Source organism: Triticum aestivum, chromosome 4D, assembly GCF_018294505.1.
Source record: "Triticum aestivum cultivar Chinese Spring chromosome 4D, IWGSC CS RefSeq v2.1, whole genome shotgun sequence".
NCBI classification, from domain to species: Eukaryota; Viridiplantae; Streptophyta; class Magnoliopsida; order Poales; family Poaceae; genus Triticum; species Triticum aestivum.
This window is the reverse complement of record NC_057805.1, coordinates 26034827-26050321: the sequence shown is the minus strand read 5'-3', so window position 1 is coordinate 26050321 and position 15495 is coordinate 26034827. Positions and strand designations below refer to the sequence as shown.

Genomic DNA, 15495 nt, shown 5'->3' with positions numbered 1-15495 from the left:
GACAAATCCTAATCTCGAAATACGCCAACCCAACAAGTACCTTTGGAGACACCTGTAGAGCACCTTTATAATCATCCAGTTACGTTGTGACGTTTGGTAGCACACAAAGTGTTCCTCCGGTAAACGGGAGTTGCATAATCTCATAGTCATAGGAACATGTATAAGTCATGAAGAAAGCAATAGCAACATTCTAAACGATCGAGTGCTAAGCTAACAGAATGGGTCAAGTCAATCACATCATTCTCCTAATGATGTGACCCCATTAATCAAATGACAACTCATGTCTATGGCTAGGAAACATAACCATCTTTGATCAACGAGCTAGTCAAGTAGAGGCATACTAGTGACACTCTGTTTGTCTATGTATTCACACAAGTATTATGTTTCCGGTTAATACAATTCTAGCATGAATAATAAACATTTATCATGATATAAGGAAATAAATAATAACTTTATTATTGCCTCTAGGGCATATTTCCTTCAGCTTCAGCTACCCCACACTCTTTAGCAAGAGCTACACACTGATCCATCTCTTCTTGAATTGCTTGGCGTTGTTGCACCATGATCTGTGCTTGTGCATTTACAATTGCCCTGGACCGAGTCTCCTCCCTCTTGGCATAATTGTCCTCCTTTTTCTTCCCTTCCTCCCTGTCAATCTTGATTTCATTCAACAGCCCCCTAAGAGCTTTAACCATAGGACTCTTGGTTTTCTTGGAAGGGCTCTCTCCTGTTGTTGCATTGCTGCTACTGCTAGCCCTCTTGTTGGCACTGCCCATGGGACTGCATGTGTCGCCTTCTCCAGTGAGATCATGAAGATCTGCTGCAACACCATTGCGCGGCTGGTTGTCTTCCTCATCAAATCCTGGACAAAACAGATGCTCCATCCACTGTCACATTATCGAAGATCAGCATCAAATCATCTAGATAGGGGGGCACTCGATCCTTGAATACTCTGTAGCACTCGGTTCTCCCCTTGGTATTAGCTTGCCACCATGACTCGCTTGCTAGGATTTCACCATTTGGACCTCGGCCTAGTCCACTGGACTTCACCTGCACCTCTTTCCAGAAAGTTGCCAAGACCTTTGCTTGGGTATACCTATTCTTCATAGCCTTCACATTATATTTCTATCCACAAGATCTACGAAAATCTCTGCATATGTTCTTCCACCCAACAGCAGCCATTTGATTGTTTGGGCGGTTCCCGTCACTAATCTCGCGAATGACTAATTTTAAAAAGAGTTCTAGCTTTGTTCATTCCATTTAGCATTATCAAAGCCACGTTGTCATGCATTGCAACTCGATTACAAAACGATACTATGTGATACATTGCAATTGTGAAACACATGAGCACTGCAAATGTTACCTCATCAGAGTCGTCTTCCTCCTCGTCGGAGTTCTGGAGCATGTTGGAGCTGGTCCAAAAGAAGCCTTCCTCGTCGTCATCCGGGTCAATGTGGCCTCCAGTTTGAGCGCTTGCGGCATTGGTCAGGGACTTGCCACGCTTGACACCACCACCACTGCGACCAGCCCCTGACCTCGCTGGACGAGGAGGCATGCCGGCGCTGGAAGAGGTTCCTCGGCCACATGCGCTTCGGCCCGCACCTCGACCGCGTCCAGTCGTGGCCACCACATGCTTGCCGCTGCATCTACGGGGAGGGGCCTCCTAGGACTGCAGAACATGCTGGTACTCCGACAGGCCAGGAAACGCCGCCGGCTCGGAGTTCAGGTCCAGTCCCCCCGGCGCGGGCGGATCGACGAAGGTCGGGGCCTGTGGTGCACTCGGAGCACCCACGCGCGGAGGGAGGCCGGCAACCGCCGCGCTCAGAGCACCCAGGCCTCCAGTTGCCGTGCCCAGGGCACCCACGCGCGGAGAGAAGCCTCCAGCCACCGGAGCACTAAACGGAGCAGCACCCGCACGAATCGGTGGGGAGTAGTTGCCGACCTGGGAGCCGTCACCAAAGAAGTCGTCTTCCTTGTCGGCGCCTTGGGAATCTTCGAAAAGGTTGAGCTGCAACCTCGAGTTCCTACCGGCCATGGTGGAGACCGGGCGGCGAGCGGAGGACGCGAGCGGATCCGGGCGGCGGCGTACTGGACCTCGAAGGCGGCGTGCTGGATCGGAAGGATTGCGACGGGGGCGAGCTTGCTATGGAGGGCGGCAGCGGTGAGGGTTGGGGTGCGCGGTGGGATCGAGCTCGGGATGGGTCACGGGTGAACGTCCAGTGTGGACCTGAAGCTGAAAAGATGATGGAACCCACGCAAAAAGGGGTGACTTATAAGTTTTAAATTGGGGTGGAGCAACTTATGACTTATAATTTGGGATGACTTATAAGTTGGGTCTGTTTGGCAAAATAAGTCATTTTTTTCACTTTTCGACTTATAAGTCGGTGACTTATTTGGAACCAAACATTCACTTTTCGACTTATAAGTCGGTGACTTATTTGGAACCAAACAGGCCCTAAGCTGACCAGAATTTCACGGCCCTGTGTTGAGAAATAAAGGAGCAGAATTGGTGCATTGGCGCATACACTATTTTAGGTATTACCACTCATGTCTGGTGCCGTTCAAGAGCTCCCGAAGAGGATGATTTGTTTACAAGCAATTGATAGTTACCAACCACACAACCATAGGAAGGTTACCAAACACTCTCTGCAGATGCATTCTGTGTTGTTTTTTCGACCAACGATCGGAGCAGATAAACATCGCTTCTGCCTGTTCAGCGCTGCCGTGTGGCGGTGAATTCCTCCTCCCGTGGACCCACACTATATGCTACGGACTAAGTTGTTGCTTCTGATTGATCAAATGGTCAATCATCATCCTCAGGAATGAAGTCCCTAACTTTCACATCGGCGTCTTCCCCGTACTGGATGCAGTTGTCAATGTTTGACAGCACATACTGAATGCTGCAAAAGGAAGGATGGTCAGGGATACGGAAAAACAGAATCAGGTAGATAAATCATAAATCTGCCAAGCATCTAGGCTAACTGGTCCATACATGTCATGGAAATAACTGGAAATTCAATATCAGCATGGCAAATGGAAGTGCCACACTTCAACATTGCTGAAACTTTTTGTTTCACTGCAGCACTATACCTCAAATTAAACCAGCTATAGCACATAAATTTCAACTGAACAATCATCTGAAGGTGGAAATTTTCCCGCTCGTGTAGTGCTGATTCCATTATTATTATTATTTTCCAAAAAGACCAGACCAGTATATGAGAGGAAAAAAATGGAACAACAGCGTAGTAGAGCAAATTGCTAAGTGTGATATTATACAACCACCCCACCAGAAATTTGAATCTGGCAAGGAGGGAATGTGTCTTCCAGATAGATGTTAAAGTTGCATCCACAAGCGTACTAGTAGAAGTAGCATGTCTAAGGATCAGAAAATCAAGTGGCAAAGGGTTCCTTCGATCACTTGATCAGAAAAGGAGGAAAGCTTAGGCATGTAAAGAAGGGTGGGATTTTAATTAAACCGAGAAAACAAACAGAAATACCTGCTCTCCTTCCTCAAATCAAGTGGTATGAAATTCACCATGTTGTAATCATCAACCTACATGATATTAGTACTGACATCAATATTGGAGGCAGAGACACAAAAATATTAGAGCAAATTACCTACCAAAAGAGGATACAGGAAAAAATAGAGGAAGAAACATCCATATATTCTAAATGTCAACATAAGCATGCCAAGATGAATTTATCGTTCTGCCTTGACAGCTTCATACCAATGGATCCGAGACCCAGTGAAGAGAAGAACCAATAAAAGTAGACAAACTTAAAATAGGTAAATAGATAGTATTATTTTTTCCCATGCCATGCAGTTTCCTTTGGCTTAATAAAATAACCAAGGATCACAAAGTGAAATGCTCATTGCTGAAGGCAGAAAAGAAAGGTATTAAAATAATCATGTGTGCGAAAATCCCTTGCAATCATCATGACACCCTTAAATATTATTGTGGACTCACTCATATGATGGTATTTTTACCAATCAAAGCTATCTAAAGCTTTAATCAACCCCAGTTTCCAGAAGTCCACAGACTCCCAATTACCACAACATAAGAGATGGTTGCCTACGTGGAATATAAATCAGCACAAGCTATCATGGTTTATAACTTTAAATAAAGAAAATGTGAGTTGGCCATGGTTTATACTCCCTTCGTTCCTAAATATAAGCCTTTTTAGAGATAATACGGACTACATACGGAGCAAAATGAGTGAATCTACACTCTAAAATATGTCTATATACATCCGTATGTAGTCCATATTGAAATCTCTAAAAGGGCTTGTATTTAGAAACAGAGGGACTACTTTATAGAATCACAAAGGAAGTGCATCATGGAACTCAAAACATAATTTTTACGCAAGTTTATTCTGCAGTACAGAATAGCTAGTGCATGGTCAGAGCTCAGATGCCAGAACATAAGCACTGAATAAGGTGATGTCTCATCATAAATTAAAACTTAAGCCATGTGCCGACAGAGAAAATCTTAACCACGCAGACAATTTTCATCAGAAACATAACAGTTCAAAGCAGGAGATACAAGTCCGGCAATTACAGATTTATGACATAAAAACAACATAGCTGACCGCAATATATTGACATTTTTTTCTAAAGGCAATATATGGAAGTTATAGGGCTTCATAAAGCATAAGATTTTACAGAATTGACAGGTTCATGGAAGGTATACCAGTTCAGCTAAAGCCTTGTTTAACTTGTGAAATCGAGGTGCCATCTGTCGATTCAGCTGTGACAAAAGAACCTGTGCCTCAGGGTTCAGATAGCTAAAAATACAAAAACATTATTAGTACAAAAAAGGGCAAATTTAGAATGTTACAGCTAAAGTATAAGAGAGAGAAAAAGCGAACATACTCTTCGACATCCTTTTTATTGGAAACAAGGTCCATCTTAGAAAGGATGTTGATATGAGGAAGCTCTAGTTGAATCATAGCAGAAAGAGAAGCCATGCAACCACTAATGTATTTTGTGACATCACTGACAAACTGTACCAAGAAAAGAGAAAACAGTTATCAATCTGGGGTCTGAGTTCAGTGTTGTCGTAAAGGAAAACTGTATTAGAGATTCAAACCTGTGAATCCAAAAGGTACACAGCGCAAACAGTGAAATTTTTTCGTTTCAGATACTCAACAAAGTTACGCAAAACTGGAACATGAGTGAAGAGTTCAATCTGGCCTGCCAAAACAAGATGTGGAACTTTGATGTTAAGCAATCTAGGTATCTCATTTTTCCACAAAATAATATGTGCTACAGAACCACAAAATAGATAGATAAAGATGGCAAATGTACAGAGTACTGAATAATTTTAACATAAGACATGAAAGGAAATTCATTACGCGTTAGGCCCATGCAGTGGTAAGAATAGTAGGTAACAGGAAATAGTCCAACTAGCTAACAAGATATAATTGCAAACATGCATTAAGAATATTACCTGGACAATCAAACACAAGGTAGTCATCATCCAAGTAGTTTTCCAATTGTTCATCCAACCAATCATCCAAATTGTCTTCAAGGTGCCTAAGGGTTTCTTAAGGAAACAACAACGGCCAGCATAAGATCCTAAAATATACTCCCTCCATTCACAAATAGATCCTACTTTTTTCTGAATAGTATGTATATAGACACGTTTCAGTGTGTTTGTTTACTCATTTAAGTCTGCATGTAGTCCAGATTGAAATAACCAAAACATCTTATATTTGTGAACAGAGGGAGTAGTTTTTATGCCAATAAAGAGTATTCACATCCTCTTCGAATTTGATAATGAAGCCAGATCCTAGATTACAAATGGAGCTCTTGATTCACTAATAAAATTCACAGCATGGCAATGCTATTCAATCCGAAGTGTGAAAGGTAGCATCCATGCAAATGACTTCAACAAATGGAGCAGCAAACTGAAATTATAACTGAGCGTCATAGTATCTACTATCCAGATACGAAACCATGCAGGTACAGCAAAACTATTTGCTCCGGGAGCATCTACAGGAAACTTTTGCTGGTGAAAACAAAACAGAAGGCGGTTCATTTCTAGACATAACAAAGTATATGTGCAAACATCGCACCAAGATGTAATGAAGTACTCCCTCCGTCCGAAAAAGCTTGTTCCTCAAATGGATGTATCTAGCACTAACTTGTTGCTAGATATATCAATTTGAGGGACAAGCTTTTTCGGATGGAGGGGGTATGATCTAGAGGATGCACCAGTTCTAACTGCCTAAAAAGTAGGTCTTCCAAACTAACATTTACTAAATCTGCAAGCATCAAGATACTAGCGGAACAATTGCAGGTATGTGCTATAGGACCAGTTCTGCTCGAGCAGTGTAATGTCCACACCTCCAATCCGCTTACAAGTACCAATATAAAGCAGAAATACATTGCAGATGATATTGCCATAAGGTGTCACTTCAAATAGCTTGGAAGACAGCAATCAACAACAAATCAACATGGTTTCAAGCAACAGGATACTCCATGCAATAGATGAGGCCGCCATTTGGTCCCATCCCAAGCTCCTCCATGACATCGTCCAGTGATATGAGCTCTCTAATGTCTACAAAAATACCAAACAGATGTGAGTAAGAGCCCTATGTAAAATAAAAAATGAGCAAAACAGCGTGCAGGTGTTCTTACCGGTAGATACAGGATAGCTGAAGTGCTCTGCAGCTGGATCCAGGTTGACCATATGAATCCTCCTTCCCACCGTCTCGCAATGTTGATACAGACCAGAGCAGTAGGTCGACTGCACATGATTAACAACTGGTTAAAAAACACTATTTCTGAGCTTCTCCATAATCATACTCTAGTCTCCCGCGCAACCCAGTTAAATCAGTCAAAATCTTTGGCATACATACATACAGGTATAGTCACAAAGCAGATGAGTATATAATTTCATCTGTAATCGCATCTAAACAGGGATCAAACCACATCAAAACAGCACAAACTTAAGTACTGCATTAAACAAAAGCAGGAGCACAACCATGCGAAATACTGTAAGCAGCAGCGGCAGAACCCGAACTGGTCAGAGCGACGAACCAATTCGTCCCCCAATCAAATTAGCTCTGGAGACTGAATTAAGCATGGAGCGAAATAGGGAGCGGGCGGGAATCGGAGACAATCACCTTGCCGCTGCCGGCGGGGCCGATGACGAGCTGCGCGAAACCCATGGTCAGCGTCGGGCTACCGAAAGATTGGGAATGGGGGGTCGGGGTAGGTTTAGGGAGAGGGCTTGTGGGGGTTGGGTTGCCGGAGAAAGAGAGGACTAGAAGACCGAGGAGATGGCGGCGGCGACGTAGGCGGCGCACCAGATGAGGGCTGCGAGGAAAATCCCGACGAGGGTCATCGCAGACTTGCTGATGTACGCCGGGGAGGCCGCCGAGCTGCGGGGTGAGATTCGGAGAGAAGGCCGGGGCGGCGGAGAGTGCGGCCGGCGCGACGGTTGTCGGGTTGGGTGGCGGGCCTGTCGGCGGCAGGTGAGTGGCGGCGTGGCGGCGTGACAGAGATTCTAGCGCTGACCGCTCACATAGCCCATATTGCCGCCTCAACGGTGGGCTTTAGGCCCAGTTCTTTTGCAGGATTCTCCCAGAATCTGCCCCTCTCTAGCTTCTCCTAAAATCTTTGACCCTTTTTTGTTTTATAATCCTATATCTAATCAGACTCTAGCAAGATAGGATTATAAAATAAATAGGGCTCAAAGATTCTGGTAGAATCTGGGTAGGGGTCAGATTCTGCAAAAGAACTGGGCCTTAATGGTCCGGCCTCTGGCACGGCCCACTACCTCATATTTCATTCATATTTAAAAAAAATATAAACACATAATTTTATAAATAATTTTCTTTTCTTCATAAAATCAGTTTCGTAATATAAAATCATATATATATACACACACAAACAAATGTCTGCAAAATCGAAGGTAAATTTTCCTATACTTAAGAATTTATCTATAAAACTAAACATAAGTTTTCATATATTTAGAAAAGGCACACTGTATATCTCATATTAAAAAATGGTCTCGCATATGAAAATAAATATTCATATTTGTTTCATATGATACTCATATAATATTGCATTTAGAGAAATCCAAGATCAACATTGTGAGAGGAGTTTTTTTTAATATGAGTTTCCCGCAACAAAAAAAACATTGTGAGAGGAGTTGCAGATATGTGATATTCGGGCATATGCATATACCCACCACCCCTCGGGTCGGCCGTGGAGATAATTGCATCTATAGTCCTCATACTCGCTGGCCACATCCAACTCAGTCTTGAAACTTGTGTATTGCTTTTAATACGGTCCCGATACATGAAAATACGTTATCAATATGGTCCCTAAGGTTGAAACGCCAGTCCTGGCTCTACACGCCACATATGTATCTCGTATTTCTGTAGTGGAGGCCACGTCCGTATACGGCCCCTATGTCAGTGGGCCGAGAAATAAAATGAAAAAAAAGATGCAGGGGGGATTCGAACCCACGAGCTCTGCCCAACCACTGCCTGAGCGGGCCACAAGTCCAAGTGCGTGATCTTGTTCAACATGGGGATGCACTATATATAATAAGCATATCACTATCTCTTTAAAATTATACGTGATTTTTAAAATATTCATGAGTTTTATTTAAAAAAAGTTCATCGATTCAGAAAATGTTCATGATTAAAAAGTAAAACTATGTGTCCACAAAAAATGTACGTATTTTTTTAAATAATCAAAACAATGCTTGGGAATTTAAAAAACTATAATTCCAAAAAATTTAAAAATGTTCACTGATTCAAAAATGTATTGATGGATTCAAAAATGTTCGTCACAAAAAAATGTTTCTGAATTTCAAAAGTTATCACGAATTTTGAAGAAAATTTTGCCTATGAAAAAAAAATTGTTGATGAGTTCCAAAAAACATGTACGCAGTTTCAAAACATATTCGTGAATTCAAAACATATTCACTAACTTGTAAAAAGTTCATGAATTTATAAAATGTTCGCAACTTCAAAGATATGGTGAACATTTTGGGAGTGCATCTCCTCACATATATAAAGGGAGTGCAACTTAGAAAATTCCAAAAACAAATTTTCGCAACTTGTACAAAAGACTAAATATAGGGCATTCATCTCGTCACATATCGCGCGTGCACACACACACATACACAATTAGTATTCATGAATTGAATTTTTTTTTATGTTCATCGATTCAACAAATGCTCATGATTCAAAAGTAAAAGTTTGTCTATACAAAAAATGTCCTTGAATTTATGAAGATATTCAAGAAAATGCTTGAGATTTAGAAAAATATATTTCATGCATTTCGAAAACAAATGTTCACTGATCCAAAAAAATATTGATGAATTCATCAAAATGTTCAGCACAAACAGAATGTTTCTGAATTTCAAAAGTTATTCACGAATTAAACAAAAATGTTCGCTATGCAAAAAAAAAAACTTGTTGACGAGTTCCAAAAATAATGTATGCCATTTCAAAAATTATTCACGAATTTGTAAAAAGTTCATGAATTATGAAAATTTTTGCAACTTTAAAAATATGGTGAACATTTTTTCAATTCGATAAACAAATTTTAACCTCAAAAAATGTTCAGCCCAAATTTTAAAAAGGTTGACCGCCTTCGAAAAAAATCATCAATTATAAATTATTCGAAAAAAATTCTGCATGCAGTGGGCTGGGGGGGGGGGGGGGGGTACGCACCAGGTTGCTTGCGCCAAATAGTAGACTGCCAAAAAACTGAACACGAACAAAAAAGCAGAACACACAGAAGACAGCTGGGCCGTAGCTATAAAACAAAAGAAACAGGCCCGTACAGGCCGAAGAAAGACCGTGAATACCTAATTATTATTTTTCACTCAAAAAAACTAAATAGATTTCTTATAAAAAGGACTAAATATATAGGGTGTGCATCCCCTCATATATCGTCCGCACACACTTGGTCTGGTGGTTAGCGTGCGCTTCCCCAGCCCACATGTTGCTGGCTCGAACCACCCGCCCTCGCGCACTTTTTTGGCTCGCGTTTCAGCTCCACATTCAAAGGCCAAACTAGTTAGCGTACTCCACATGGAAACGCCAAACAAGCTGGCGTTGCCTCCCAGGCCAAAACGCCATGATCTTTGGCGTTTCTAGCTGAAACTGCCGCCGGCCAATTGGTCTTGGTTCATTGTAGTACAATGCTAGGGTTCTGCACGTCGTGCCTGCATGCAACCGAAGCAAAATAAAATTCCAGCGGGAACAAGACAACGGAGCAGGCATGCGCATGCGATGCGAGCGAGAGGACAAACCGATAGGAGCCATATGCACATCGGTATGCACAACGTTGCAGCAGGTTCAGCTTCTCTGACAGCCCATTGTCGGGCTCCTCCACCTGCTGGATCAGCACCTTGCAGAGCTGCTACACCGAGAGCCGCGCCTCGGAGGCGATCTGCAGGAAGCCTTCCACCATGGCCTCGTGGCTCACCGGCATGCCATTGCCGGGCAGCTCTCGGCTCGCCCCGATCGACCTCGACGACGACCGCCGCGAGTGGGACTGCGTGTCGGTGCCGCCGTTGTGTTCCGTCGCTTGCCTCAGGGCTTTCTTGAGCTCCGAGCAGTAGGCTTCCAGGCTCATCATCTTGGTGGTCAGCTCTCCCAGCGACGACCTCATCTCGGCCGCGTCTCCATGCGCGGCGTCCCGGTGCGCGTTGGCCTCCGCGAGCTCCTTCCTGAGAGATTCAGCTAGAAACGCCAAAGCTCATGGCGTTTCGGCCTGGGAAGCAACGCCAGCTTGCTTGGCGTTTCCGTGTGGAGTGAGAACGCGAGCTAGCTTGGCGTTTGAATGTGGAGCTGAAACACAAGCTGCCCCGGCGTTGCTATATGAAGATGAAACGCCACGGGCTGTGGCGTTGCTAAAAGAGTCAGATTGTGAAATACTTTCACGTCGAGTCCATTTTATGACAAAGATTGCTGAAAAGGCCAGAACAGTGATTTTGGACCACTTTTCTTCTTTTTTTGTTTCTCAATATCCCACTGACATATGGGTCCAACCCGACGAGCAGGGCCAGTCTGACGTGGCATACGGTGGAATACATAGTACGTATGCAGCATGTAGAGCCAGGACCGGCGTTTCAACCTCAGGGACTGTACTGGCCACGTATTTTTATGTACCGGAACCGTATTGAAGCAATACGCAAATTCCAGGACTGAGTTGGACGTCGCGAGCGAGTACAAGGACTATAGATGCAATTATCTCATTGGCCGTGCATGCAACTTCCGGTCATGAGGTCTGATGGACGCGATTGAGCCGTAGATTGGTTGATGACACGTACGGTACCTGTTCACATCCACGCGCCGGAGAATCAGAGACAAAACCAAGACAGAACGACAGTCTCTTACTCGGAAACTACGCATGTTTACTTTCCCAGCCAAAACATCATCAAACTTGCGGCTTAATTTGTCGGCGGTTTGTTCTTTCGGAATTGCTCCGCAGGCAGGTTTGGACTTTTCCTGGCGTGTCCGCCTTCACCTACCCACACCACACGTACGCACGCATCCGTCCGTGCAACTGGAGTTTGGACTTCGGAGTGAGAGTTGCGACCGGAGTGGCCATGGCCCATGGCATTGCTGAGCTGAGATTGCATCACACCCGCCATCTGACCTTGAAGGTGACTGCTTCTAAAAAGAATTTTGTTTTTGTTTTTCCTGCATGCATGGCTGCATCTCATGAACATCGACCATCCCTATCGGCTCAAATGGAACCAGAGAGCAGAATCTGTCTTGATGCCTTACAAATGAAATACGTACATTATTCGCAATAAAAGAAATACGTATATACTCACTCTGTCAGAAAATAGTTTACGAAGAAATGAATGTATCTAGACGTATTTTAATTCTAGATACATCTATTTTTATTCATTTCTGCCAAGAGTAATTCCGGATGGAGAGAGTATCATATAGCATCAATAATGAAAGGGTTCACATTTTTGGAAGAAAAAAAACAAGATTGGAAAGAGCTGGTACTGTTGATTTACATGAAAGCGTCAAGTACGAGTGAATCAAAGAGGTCTCATGAATCAACTCGGACTAGCTAGCTAGCACCCAGACTACATGTTCTGAAAGAACAAGATCGAAAGTTCGAGTGTTAATTTACATGAAAGCGTCAACGATGAATGAATCAACTGGGAGTCTGGGAGCTTGTGCAAGAAGAAGCACCCCGGTCAGTGCTGCGCCGGCGGGGCACAGTTATTGTGCGCGTTGTTGGAGTGGCACGACGGCCCAGCCGCTGAGTCCTCCGCCTCCCCTCCCAGCACCCGGCGCGCCAGCTTCGAGCCCAGCATCCTTCCCAGCGCCCGCTGCAGCACCGGCGCCCCTGAATCCTTCCTCTGCTCCGACTCAACGCCACCCCCGCCCAAGGCCGAAGTTGCAACCGCGCCACCATCATCAGCGTTGCTCCATGATGGCCGCTACCGGTCGCACCCTCCTCCGTGGAAGGCCGGACTTTGTCCGCCTCGACGGCGCCGTGAACCATCGTCGGAGACAGGACCCCGGGCTTCTGCGGCTCCCGGGGAGACGGTCTCGAGCCGTAGGAGCTCTGCACAAGGGCACACGCGAGAAGAAGCAGCGTGAGCCAAGCGCGGGAGAACCGTGCCATTTTCGTGAGGGTTTCTGCGAGGCACTACGTACGTACTGACTCTTTTACCACAAGAGTGACAAGACTAGGATTGGAACTGTAGCTGCAATGCAGAGATGCACAGGCAAACAGGATGAGGGTGTTCGGACTTACGTGTACGTGGAGAAGATAGACCGAAATGACCAGGCAATGGCGAGGAAGGCGCGGCGGCCCCACGTACACAGTTTTCACCTGACTTTGGCAAAATACGGTCTTCTATGTAGTCAGTTTACTACACATGACTTTGGCAAAAACCAGTAGAAATCACTTAAAAATATATTACAAAATTTATCTAAACACATGTATTTGAAATCATGATTTCGAACTCTTGGCTTGGCCACACTGTCCTGTATGGGACCATCATATCGAGGGATTTACAGAGTGAAACCATAATGCAACAACGAGGAGACAAAGGACGCCCATTTTCCCGAAGAGACCGCCGCCATCGTGAATTTTAAAGGAGCTAAAAGAGTTGCGGAGATAAGATATCCAGAATTCCAGATACATACGCCTACCCCGGCCCGCTGGTCGTGCATGCACTTTGGTTCGGGTCTGAGGCTCTGAGCGTAGCTCAGATGGTTAGTTTCTTGTGGTGAACGCAACCCATCAGGATTCGAGTCTAGACTTAGCATTGATGCTTGCATTTTTTTAAAAATTATTTTAGGCTTTTCAGCGATATTTGTTTAATGGGAGGAGACGTTCCATCATCTACGAGACGCCTGTGGTGATTTCGTCAATCATATGCCAGCTCGGATATGCTCGTAGAGATAAAGTGTATGTGTGCGCCTTTATAAAGGTGATTAGACATGAGCATCTGCGATTATACTGTATTAGGGAAAAGATCATCCACGTGTGAAGGATTCGAAATCGTAGCCTGAAACGTATGGAAGGGGGAACCTTTTTGCCCTGTTCACATCACGCACTGAGGCACTGGAAATCAAAGACAAGATCAAGACAGATAGACAGACAGACAGTTAGTCAGTCGTGCATGGCACCACGTCGTCAAACTTACGGCTTTGTCGGCCGTTTCTTCTTTCGGAATTGCTCCGAACGTAGGTTTGGACTTTGGCTGGCATCATGTCCGCCTTCACCTACCCACACGTACGCGTGCGCGCATTCGTGCAACTGGAGTTTGGACTCAGCTGGAGTGGAAGGTGTGCTGAGTTTGCATCACCCCCGCAATAATCTGCAGACTTTTTCTTTTAAGAAAAAGGGTTCCCCTTTATATTATAAAGCACGATCCACAACAATAAAGCATCCGATACAAACGCACACCAACACCCAAGGCAAGATACATAAACGCCGGGTACCGACACACAACCACAACGACTACAAAGCACCTACAAGATGAGCAAAACGAATCCGCTTAAAGCCGACGGAGAACACCACCACGAGGGTCGATCGTCCGGGAGGATGTGTAACGGATATGCCGGACCAAGGACTCCAAGACCTCCAGGAAGGGCACGACCACGAACGCCGCCACCGTCCGATCCGAGGATCGAGTTTTCACCCGGAGTAAGATGGAAGGGGTAGAAGCACCACGACGGAGCCTGCAAGGAGGACACGACGTCCACGGACGCCGTCACCGTCGACCAGTACATAGAATGGGTAGGTGATGTACCCCGGTGCTTCAGCTCTTCCGTCGCCCCGATTCGCCAACACCCGCAGCCATGCCGCCCAAGCGACCATGGTTGCCTGCCCGCATCCGAGCCGCGCAGCCCGCCCACGACCAACGCATGGCTCCCACCGCCAGGGCCGCCGCCCCGCCATGAGACCACCCTGTAGCAACCAAAGGTCACGGCTTTGCGCAGATCTGCAACCCCAACCACCTCCAGAATCGCCGGCGGCCAGCTGCCACGGGAAGGGCCGCGACCATACATCGACCGGGGCAAGGGGAAGGTGGAGAAGTGGCCCATGGCCATGACCGACGCCTTGCAGGCTCCAGCTCCCCCCCGAAACCGAGTTCCGCCCCCGCGTCGAAGGCCCAAGGCACCGGGAGGCATCAGCCGCCGCCAGACGCCGGAGAGGGAGGGTGGCCGAGCTGTCGCCGCCGCCGCCCAGAGACGCCACCAGGGGGACCCGCCCGAGCCGAGCGCCGCCACCCAGACGCGAGGGCCCGACTGGGAGGGAGAGCAGCTCACCACCTCCGCTGCCATGCCGCCCCCCACCAGAGACCACGGCGAGAGGCCGCCCGCGACCCGGTCAGCCGCAACCCGCGGCGCCGGACGCGACGCCGAGGCGCTGCCGGAACACCGCAGCCGACGCCACACCAGCCCGCACCGCCACCATGCCATCTGCCGCCCGACGGCACACCAGCCCGCACCGCCACCATGCCATCCGCCGCCCGACGCCACGCCACCATCGCCGGCCTGCTCCGGGGCGCCGCCGCGTCGCCACGCCTGACACCGAGCGCAGCGCCCCGCCCGCGAGATCGGATCCGCGCCAACCCTCACGCGCGGAGGACGAGAAGGCCCCGCCGCCGCCGGCAACGACCGGGCTTCGCCCGGCCGCGCCCTTTGGCGGCGGCGAGGGAGGAGGGGGGAGGCGGAGGGGTGTTCGGCGGAGGGGATTTGGGGCCCTTCCTGGCGCCTCGCGGGTGGCGGCGGGGGAGGGAAGGAGGGGAAGCTGGTCGTATGCATTTACCTAGACGGCCGACGAATGCTGTCTGCAGACTTTCTCTTCACACGCAATCATTGAAAGTGACGGCTTCTAATCTAAAATGACAAAAATATATGTACGTTCTCCATGCATCTGCATGAGGATCGATCGACCACCTTTGCAAGTTATAAATAGTGAGGCTCAAATGGAATCAAGTCCTGACTGTCGCCTTACGAATGAAGTACGTACGT

The 15495-nt window shown here is 46.5% G+C and overlaps 1 protein-coding gene and 1 pseudogene across 1 annotated transcript; both read right to left on the bottom strand.

Moving 5' to 3' along the window:
* Positions 1-2485: 2485 nt before the first annotated feature.
* On the bottom strand, positions 2486-7515 carry LOC123095896 (GPN-loop GTPase 3). Its single transcript, XM_044517467.1, has 9 exons — positions 7132-7515; positions 6644-6752; positions 6482-6563; positions 5451-5536; positions 5091-5194; positions 4874-5004; positions 4692-4785; positions 3498-3553; positions 2486-2900 (listed from the first exon to the last, which is right to left on the bottom strand). Exons 1-9 carry the CDS (start codon positions 7174-7176, stop codon positions 2804-2806), a joined length of 804 nt encoding a protein of 267 aa, XP_044373402.1. The 5' UTR covers positions 7177-7515; the 3' UTR covers positions 2486-2803.
* Positions 7516-12194: 4679 nt separating this feature from the next.
* Positions 12195-12628, bottom strand: LOC123099492 (uncharacterized; annotated as a pseudogene).
* Between the last annotated feature and the right edge of the window lie 2867 nt (positions 12629-15495).

Bases quoted from the DNA above. Each gene is read 5' to 3' on its own strand.
- LOC123095896 (XM_044517467.1), bottom strand. From the start codon at position 7,176: ATGGGTTTCGCGCAGCTCGTCATCGGCCCCGCCGGCAGCGGCAAG. The intron at 5,005-5,090 runs GTTTGAATCTCT...TTCTTGGTACAG, and splicing joins TGTACCTTTTGGATTCACAG to TTTGTCAGTGATGTCACAAA. The intron at 2,901-3,497 runs GTATTTCTGTTT...TTCCTTTTGCAG, and splicing joins GATTTGAGGAAGGAGAGCAG to CATTCAGTATGTGCTGTCAA.